The sequence below is a fragment of the Sceloporus undulatus genome, chromosome 2 (genome assembly GCF_019175285.1).
Source record: "Sceloporus undulatus isolate JIND9_A2432 ecotype Alabama chromosome 2, SceUnd_v1.1, whole genome shotgun sequence".
NCBI lineage: Eukaryota > Metazoa > Chordata > Lepidosauria > Squamata > Phrynosomatidae > Sceloporus > Sceloporus undulatus.
The window spans coordinates 211,541,453-211,551,619 of record NC_056523.1 but is presented as its reverse complement, the minus strand read 5'-3'; the positions used below and the strand labels follow the sequence as shown (position 1 = coordinate 211,551,619).

The 10,167-nt window shown below is 40.0% G+C and overlaps 1 protein-coding gene across 1 annotated transcript; it reads left to right on the top strand.

The window, feature by feature from the left end:
- Window positions 1-2,020: 2,020 nt before the first annotated feature.
- Window positions 2,021-9,113, top strand: LOC121923339 (protein NipSnap homolog 3A-like). Its single transcript, XM_042453683.1, has 5 exons — window positions 2,021-2,258; window positions 5,595-5,753; window positions 6,858-7,007; window positions 7,843-7,929; window positions 8,028-9,113. The coding sequence occupies exons 1-5, from the start codon at window positions 2,036-2,038 to the stop codon at window positions 8,102-8,104; spliced, it is 696 nt and encodes a 231-aa protein (XP_042309617.1). The 5' UTR covers window positions 2,021-2,035; the 3' UTR covers window positions 8,105-9,113.
- Window positions 9,114-10,167: the final 1,054 nt, after the last annotated feature.

Below are 10,167 nucleotides of genomic sequence, written 5' to 3'. Positions count from 1 at the left end.
ACTCCAAAGCATAATGCAAGTTTTAAGCATTAAGCTTATTAACTGATCTGCTTTCTCCAACTTCAGGACCTTTTCTAAGTTCACAAAGGTTTCTGAGTCCTAAACTAATTTTATTGTATCTCTATAGTGCTGATTCTTATCTATTGTAGCAATCCTTGCCTATTGGTGCATTTGGACCCTCTTCCATCTTGTTGTGTCCATTTTAATTAGATGACCCTGCTTAGTTTACAGACATCATTTGCTCAAAAGGTTCATCACGGAAAAAAAAAATGTGAATCTCTCTGTCTCTGTTTTCTCTGTCGAGTCTGTTAACTAGATGAGAGTAAAGATTATCCTAATGTCCCAAATTTTACATAGTTGGAAGGCAAAGCAAGCCTGGTTGGATCTGGATAACATACTTTCTGGATTTTGTGTTATGACTGATCTCTGAGATAAGGAGAGACCAAAGTACAGTTCTAAAATGTGACCTTTCTGTACTCAAACTTGCACTCCCATGCACAATCAACTAGGAATTGAAGTCCATTGAACTCAGCTTGATTTACTTTAATATATAGGATCAGGTTGCACAAGTACAGGCTGCCCACCTCCATGCACACTTGTTTGATGCAGGGTTGGTACAGCAGGTACCTTTATCCTGGAATGGGAGCCAAGGCTCACAAAAGGAATCAGCTTAAAATAATGAAATGCTAGAAGACAAATCCATCCCATTTGAATTTTTAAAAAGTATAAAATCATGAAAAACATATAGCCATTCAAAACATGTTTCATTTCTCCTCATTTCTCCAAAGTAGTCTGAATGTCCCTGCAGAGGCTGATGAGATTGCTATGGGAAGCCCCAGAAGGAAGAGATAACCACAATTGCATCCTCCTGCTCATGTTCTCCAGCAATTGGTATTGCTGCTTTTGATGCTGGAAATAATACCCAGTCCTTTTGATTAATAACTATTGATAAACCTTCTTGTTGTTGTTGTTGTTGAGTGTCTTCAAGTCATTTCCAACTTATGGTGACCCCATCATGGGGTTTTCTTGGCAAGATTTCTTTAGAGGAGTTTTGCCCTTGCCATTCTTTGAGGCTGAGAGAATGTAACTTGCCTAAGGGGTTTACATGGCCAAGCTGGGATTTGAACCTTGGTCATATGGTCCAAGCCAAGCCATTACACCATGCTGGTTCTCCTATTGATAACGTCCTCTGTTAATTTGACTAATCCTCATTTTGAAGCATGCAGGTTGGTGACCAAAGGCACATTCACAATACAGAATTATAGCACTATTATTTGACTTTAACTGATGTGATTCCATCTTATGGCATCCTGGGGTTTATAGTTTGGGGAGGCACTGAAGTGTTCTGGCTGAGAAATCTAAGTGCCCTTCCCTAATATTGTAAGCACCGGGATCCCATAGTGTGGAACCATGGCTGTTAAAGTGGAATAATAGCACTATAACTGTGTAGTGTGAATGGGTTTGTGATTGATAATCTCCCTGCTCCTGTCTGGCATTTTCTCTCTATCTCACACATACACACACAGTTCATGTCACTTACGCAAATACAGTTGGACCTCCTTTGATCCACGGATTCTTTATCCATAGATTCAATCATCCATGTCTTGAAAATATTTTTTAAAATCCAAAAAGCAAATCTTGATCTTACAATTTTGTATAAGGAACACCATTTTTTTGTTGTTGTGTGCCTGACTTATGACAACCCTAAGGTGACCCTAAAGGGGTTTTCTCGGCAAAATTTGTTCAGAGGAGGTGTGCTATTGCCTTCACCTGAGGCTGAGAGCATGTGACTTGCCCAAGGTCATCCATTGTGTTTCATGACCGAGTGGAGAATTGAACCCTGGTCTCCAGAGTCTCAGTCCAACACTCAACCCATTATGCCATGCTACCTCTCTACTACGCTATATAATGGGACTTGAGCATCCATGAATGTTGGTATCCTGGGGGTCCTGGAACCAAACCGGATACCAAGAGCCCACTCTATAAAAGAATATGAAGTTGTGAATTCTTTTCTTATTTGTTTTCTCCTCCTAAAATGTTTTTGTTCCAGGTTTCATCATCTTTTGCCACAGGACCCAGACAATATGATGGCACATTCTATGAGTTTCGTACCTATACTGTTAAGCCAAAGAAGATGAAAGAGTTTCTGGAGTTGACTAGTAAAACCATTCACCTCCGCACAGCTCATTCTCCCATGATCGGCTATTGGACCTTGGAGTTTGGAGGACTGAATAAAGTATTCCATATTTGGAAGTACGGTATGTGCCGTTTGTGGTTTCTTGTCTATAGCTGAACAGATAATTGTTTTTGGGACCTGCTCTGCATGTGGAGCTTTTCCTGTTACTCTAGCAGTGTGGGAAGAAGCTGGCACTGTAGCAGCAATGTAATTTAATAAAAATGGCAACTGTTGAGTGGCCCAGTAGCAGCCCAGTATGGCTGGATTTCACCCAAGCACCTGGAGTTGCTGTCTTCTTAGTTCAATCTAACTGAAGTATTGCTATTCTGTAGCAATTTAATTATTTTGAATATTAAGAACACCTTAATATTTATTTTGTTGTTGTTGCTATGTCCCTTCCAATTGGTTACTGGTTTTTGGCAACCCTATAATAGCATTTCATTGGGAATTACTATTAAGAGGAGGTTTGCAGTTGCCTTCTTCTAAGGCTGAGGGAATGTGATTTGCTGTAGGTTCCCACGGCTGAGCAAGGAAGGATTCAAACCCTAGGCTCCTAGAATTGTAGTCCAGCACTCAAATAATATCATCACACTGAGTCAGACGTAATATGGAAGTGTGTATGTATGTATGTATACACACACACTGTTTAGGAGTCAACACTTTTTTACGCAGCCTACAAATCCTTCATCTGCCATCCTTGTGTGTTTGTTTTTCATCTTGTCCTCTAGTTCTGTAATTAACACAGAGTGCTCTGATAGAAGCAAAAATACTAGCACTTCCAAAGCAAAAATGATAATTCTCTCAGACTATGTCTGGTCAAGGGCATTGATAGATGTTTAATAGACACTAAAGGGTGAACAGTATTGCAAACCCTTAAAAGCCTTCAGTTCATGGGTGAGCAACTGTGATCAGATATTTTTAGCCTGCAACTCCCATCCACTCTTGCCAGCATATCTAGTGCTGAGTGATTGTGGATGTTGCAGTCCAAAAGCAATTGAAGGGCCACAGGTCCCCAGCCCTGATTTAGCTGATGAACTAAAGGAATACATTTTTATTGGTGGAGCTCTGGGCAAAAAACTTGCTTGTTTTGTGATTTGAGGCTGTCAGGTTTTCGCATCGTACTACAGTAGAAGTAAAGATTGACATATAAATATGAAGGATGCCGCATCCTGCCTTTTGAGTACTTTTTTATTCCCACAGGCATTTGAAAGTGATTAATTTATGTAAAAGTTTTTCTCTTTTTCTGTTGTACTATTTTATTCTTTTAAATTAATATTTCATGTGTTTAAAATTTAATATTACAGTTTAATATTACAGTCAGGCTCTCATAACCACAGATTCTTTATCCATCGATTCAACCATCCATGGCTTAAAATATTTTTAAAAAATCCAAAAAGCAAACTGATGTTGCCTTTTTATGTAAGGGTTACCATTTTACTGTGCCATTGTACATAATGGGATTTGAGCATTAACAGATTTTAGTTCGGGGGGGGAGGGTGGGTGGGTCTGGGACCAACCCCCTGCAGATACCAAGGGCCCACTGTACTTTAATTTTAATTTCTGCCATGGTTTTAGCAATGTGTGGTTTTGACTCTTTGAGCTGCCTTGAATTCCACTTTTGAGGGAAAAGGCGGGATGCTTAGTTGGTTGATCGATAACTGGGCTGCTGCAGTCTTAATTCTGGTCATTAATCAAAAGCTTAGGTATAGCCATTGGCCTGAAAGATCCCCTCCTCTCTTTTCTTTGTGCTTGTTGTAGTGTTCTTAATTGTGATGGCAAAGGTAAAGTGTCATTAATGTTAACTAGGCTGCCTTTTCATCAGGCCTTGAAACTAGGGTTTCAGCCAGAGAGCCATGTTGGGAAGTCTCTTAGGGCTCTACTGATTTCCTGTTTGTTGTCCTGTCAGTTCTCTCTTCCCAGGCTCAAGGGCTGAGATTCTGAATTGGGAAATGCATCCTAATGCAACACAGGAAGAACTATGAAACATCATCCCTCTCACCCATCCATCCCCTTTTAAATACTTCAGTCCCTCACCCAAAAAAGTCAATTTACTAGTCAGTGGAGAGTCAGAAGATGACAGAGAAGCATCCAGTTGTGTTCCTGAACGTACAGTGACAAGGCATCCTTCTGGGCCTTCTGCAGATCCTCCAGAGATCCTCCAGGATGACCTAAGTACTGTGCATCCAGCTATAAGTGTGCTTGCATGCTTATATTTCTCTTTTTTTGTCCTCCTTGTAGAATACTCCATACCCTAGATGCACACCACCAGCCAAAGTGCTCCTGGGTGGAACTGTATCCCCTCAGCTAGTGATCAGCTGTATGGTTACTCCTCGGCACATTCCATCAGCCTTTAGTTCCCCAGGGAAGAAGGAGCAGCCTTATATTAGGAGTGGGTTATGCTTTTTTAAAGCTAGACCCTGGCTATACCCCTAAGGATGATAGTAACAGTGGAAGACCTTTCTCTCTGTCCTGTCCCCATCACAGGTACATTTTGTGAGGACATTGAAGGGAGACGTCTTGGTGACTGCTCCCAAGTTGAGGAATTCTCAGACTCAGTTGGCACTTCTCTGCTCTTTCCTCCAGCAGGCAAATACCACATTTTTTAAGGCAGACCTTTGGTTCTTCACTTACTGTGGCAAAAGAGTCCTTTAATGTGATGTGTGTGACTTTTATATTTCTTACTATGTTTTAACGTGTTCTGAAACTGTTTAATTCAGTGTTTTTAATAAAATAGAATGATATATGGTATATTTTAGCTGTACTGGTAATTTATTCTAAGCTGCCTGGGTCCCATCCCAGGAGAAAGTGAGATATAAATAAAATAGACAATAAGTAAAAATGAAACAAGTCACCTGGCTGCTGTTGCACACCTAACATGGAAGTGGGAGCACCCTCCATCCTTCAACCAATGTAAGTGATAATGGATCTTAGCAGTACTTTGCAAATCCACTTAAAATTATATCTTCTGATTCTGGTTGGCCAGCACTTTGCAGGCTGCTTTGTCAGTTCAGACATGATTCTGAGCTGTGGTTGCTTCCTGAACCACACTATTGTATGTTATGGTAGGCCTGAACTGAACCTTATTCCTTACCTCTGTTGTTCAAGCAATTATTGAGTTGATTCTCTCCACCTGTTCTTTCATTTTGGGGCGAAGCTAAATTCAGCTATTCCAGAGTGTCTGCAAAATTTGCTCTAGGCTGGCAAACCATAGTTCAAATTGCATGGTAGGCAGGCCTGCTGAGATGGCATTGGTGTCAGGGTAATGGTATTTGATGGCCATAGAAGTCTAGCTCTTTTAGCTGCAGGTCCAGTCCTTGCATATTGACCATCTTGATAGCTGTTGGCTCTGTTAAGGTACTCCCAGAATACTTCTCACATTTGCATATAACAGCCTTCCATCTCTTCATTTTGTTTGCAGAAAGCTTTGCGCAAAGAACTGCTGTCCGAACAGCATTAACCAAAGACCAAGAATGGCAAGAAAAATATATATCTCAAATGTTGCCCTTGTTAGACAAACAAGAGAATGAAATTGCTTACCTAGTGCCCTGGTGCGAACTTGGCAGCTCTGAAAAGGATGGTATGTTTCTTTTATGGTGCTTTGCTTTGAAGCTATTGACTCAGTACTGTTAAATGGCTTGATTTTCAGCATTTAATTTGGGACCATGAATATATAGTCATCCTCACTGTACAGAGTATTTGTTTTCTGCAGAGGTAAACTCTGCCCTGAAATAGTTTTCAGCTGCACACTGACTAGAAACTAGATTTTAAAAAGATGTAATGACAGGCAAGCTGAAAAATATGTTTTTGCTGATCATCAGTATAGTTCCTTGCTGATCTTCTGTATTGTTCAACTGGATTGTTTGGTGTAATCTTGTGAGTATATTGTCTTTTTTCGGAGTGATAGTGAAGTCCAGCATGTCTGGTCAGCCCCACATATGAACTGAATGTGACCCTTCGAACCCACCCCATAATCCTCTGTAATTTACAGTAACTCCATGGTAGATACACAGGAGGTCCTTGGTGCAATGGTTCCCAATTTTTGCTCCTCTAGGTATTTTGGACTTCAACTTCTATAATTCCTGACCATTGGCCAACTTGGCTAGGGCTTCTGGGATCTGAAGTCCAAAACAAACCACTGCCTTAGTGGATAGATCAATATATAAAAAATTCCTTTAAGGTAAAAAATTACTGCTTTCAGTCATGAGTAACAGCATTGGTTACTATAGGCTTGCCAATATGTATATATTCCCTAGTATTTAATGTTTTATTTTGTTTCCTAGTCACATTAAGGCCGTCTACATTTTGCTAATCTTTTTGTTTTCCTGCACAGATATGAATTGAATCATGTGACTTTTGCAGGTTGAGTAAATTATGTTTGTTTCTTTGTTTTGCATAGTTTGTTCTACTTTGCTTGATCAGAATCAAGACAAGGATTTATGCAAAGTACAGAATTTCTAGCCCCCAACTGTTAAAATCTAACATAGCTCCTACAGTTCGAAGAACATTGGAAATTTCCACAAATTTTTAGTTTTATCGTTTTAGCTGTAAGGAAGAGAAAGGTTGCCTAAATGCTGAATTCTGTAATTTGTTTGTTTGCTACACGGTTAAGCTCTATTGGAGGACCATTACTAATTCTGAACCTATCACTCACATTGATTTCCTATGTCTGTCCTTCTTCTAGGAGTCTATGAGTTGGTTACCTTCCATATGAAACCTGGTGGGCCCGCAGTGTGGGGACAGACTTTTAGAACGGCAATTACTACTCATGTGAAGACTGGATACACTAAGCTGATTGGTGTATTCCATACAGAATATGGAATACTTAACAGAGGTATAATTCGTGTTAGCTTTCAGTACAAACTTGGCAAGGAACCTGCTGCTTTTCTGGCAGAAGAGTGATTTGGCTGTTTGGCTTTTTAGGTGAACCTGTAGTTACACAGTTGGTTCCTACCCTTTAATCTGGGAGTAAGTGGTAATGATGACAGGAATAGAGATGGAGACTGGAAAATTATATCAATTATTTGAACTAGGCTCAATTCTTAATCTTTTCATCTCATGGAGTTCATCATTGTATTTGCTATTGGCTGAAGCTAAAACAGTGAATATTTGAGCCATTGTACAAACAAATATGAGGCCTCTGTGTTTCCTTGTGTGTATTTACCATGACAGTCCTTGGTGTGCCAGTGTGTAAAGTAACTTTTGGAAGTGATGCTTTTACATTTCATCTTAAACTGAGACACACCAAACAGTGGATAGACAGCTTTCTAAAGGAAGCCTGTTCAGCAAAAGCCCTTTTGAGTACAGTGGTGCCTCGGGATACGAAATGATCGGGTTACGAAATTTCTGGGATACGAAAAAGTTGGATTGGCAAAAACTGTTTCGGGTTACGAAATATTTTTCGGGTTGCGAAATTCAAATGCTGCAAAGTGCAGCTATAGGCTTTCCAGTGCTAACGGAAAAGTGTTTCGGGTTACAAAATTTTCGGGTTACGAAAGGAATGGCGGAACGAATTAATTTCGTAACCCGAGGCACCACTGTATCATGCTTGACTTGTCTGAGGTACAGAATGGAAACATCTCATGCACAACATTTTGAAACAAAAACAGAAAAGGATTGATTGATATTGAATTAATATGATCAGTTAATATCGTTTTCCATCCTTGTAGTTCATGTGCTTTGGTGGAATGAGAGCCCAGATAGTCGAGCATCTGGAAGACATTATGCACACGAGGATCCAAGAGTAGTTGCTGCTGGTAAGTGAAAACTTTTCTTTTCTTTTCTTTTTGTCTTTAAATCAAAATCCCAATATTGTTTAAGCCTTCTCTTAACTATCTGCATAATTTATTTTCAGTTCGTGAAAGTGTTCGGTTCCTGGAATCTCAGCAGAACTGTCTCCTGGTGCCTACAGCATTCTCACCATTGAAATAAGTTTTTGTACATTGTAGCAGGGAAGTTTGAAAAGCACTTTTCTATTACACTGTTCGACAAATCTTACGTGGTGTCATAACCCAGCCATATTGTTTTCCAGTCACAAAATTGGCCAAAAGCGCAACCTGTATCCTGTTTTTGCTTGCAGTTATTGCATGTTGATTGCATGATGACGGGGAGCAGGATTGACCCATTAATTGAGAATCCAGAGTTTATTGAATGATAACTGGCTTAAATACCTCTGTTATCTTAGGTGGCTGTGAAAACTTAGGATTTGTGTAGAAAATGACAGTGCTGTAAAGAACTCAAAAGCTGAAACGTGATTTGAGAGAGGTATTATTTCCCATGGTGTACACGTTTCTTTTGCACCACTGCCTTGTCAACACTTTTCGGAGGGATCTGAAATGATACAAGTGGGGGAAATGGGATATATGTCCTGAACATTCACGTTTTTTCCAGAATGCCTTGAATGTTCCAAAACCACTTTTCAGCCTTTCTTTTACAAAAGCTATTATCAGCCTAAGAGCGACACTTACATGTTGAATAGTTCCATCACCAGGTGAAGCCGTGACATTTTAAATTTTGTATGAGTTATCTGGCAGTGGTTGGACTAAAACTGGATCAAAGACACCTTTGCAATACAGTTTAGGTAGTGGTTAGGTATTAAACAGTGTTCAAGGAAATCATGAAAATGGCCTGCTACCCCTTTTCAAGAATATACGTTATGCTATATGGGGACCTGGGTATCAGTTTCATTTGAGGTCCAAGCTGTTTTTTTATTATTATTTTGTTTCAGTATATGGTCCACGCAATTCTTTCCAGGGAAATAGACTTAACACTGGCTTGCTACAGTGCTGAGACTGTGAATAAATTGTTTCTGAACAACTGGTGTACATTGGATATTAAGGAGCATGCGTGTGCTTGCATGTTTCGAACAACCACAAAGAAAGGCAGTTCCTAGAATGTAATATTAAAATGTATACATTAAAAATGGTTATTCAAGTCTGTACATATTACTGTGGTTGTGATTCTAATTGCATCTGCCATTTCAAGGCAGCAGCACAGGATTCTGTCATATATGTGTGTGTGCGCCTTCAAGGTGCATGTTGACTTACGGTGACCCTATGAATTTCATAGCATTTTATAGGAATATTCTGTGTTTCTGTCCCTATTCTAACCAGATAGTCCAATGAATGGATAAAGAGGTAACCCATAGTGGAAATTTCTGCAGCAGCAACCACTTCTTGGTGACCGTATGGATATCTAATAATAAGCTTAATTGAGTCCAATAGGAAGTGAGATTTATTCTCCAGATCCAACAAAAAATAGTTGAGTTTCTTTTCAGTGAGCTTGGATGACAATGGCGATACTAATATTAATACAAAAATGTCATTATTCTTCACAATAGTCTTTTGAGATATATCAGCTTTGCTCCAGGAAACAAGCTATCTATAAGTTATTAGATACCTTTCAACAAGGTCCTCATCTGAAGGCACAATCCTGTATTACCGTTACTTGGCAATAAATCCCATTGAATTCAGTGGGTCTTCGTTCAATGTAGACTTAGGCCAAAAACAGACGGACCTAAAGGAGTGGCTCTGTGCTGCCCCTTTGCTCACTGGATCAGGACCGTGGCAACCTCATGCCATGGCCCTAATCTGGTGATTTTCTAACTCCCCAAAGAAGCAGCAAAATGCCACTCCTTTTGGGGGGTGGAAAAAAGCTGCCCTTGCTGCTCCCACTGCGGCATCTCTTTCACATTTTTTTGGTGTAGCATGTGTAAATGTTATGCCACAGAAACATCATGGTGCCATCTTGTTGGGTGGGAGGCGTGATGCCGCTTTGGAGTGGAGTCAGGACAGGTGGTGGGTGGTTGCCACGCACCCACTCTACCCTGACTCCAGCGTTTCTTGCTGGTCTGTATAGCCCCTTAGTTGGTTTGAACTTCTCAACAAACTCACCAGTGGTAAGCCCTATTGAACACAGTGGTTTATTTTATTCAAATAAGGATTACATAAGATGTTTTCAACCTGTAACATCAAACTGCAACAAATGTTAGATTC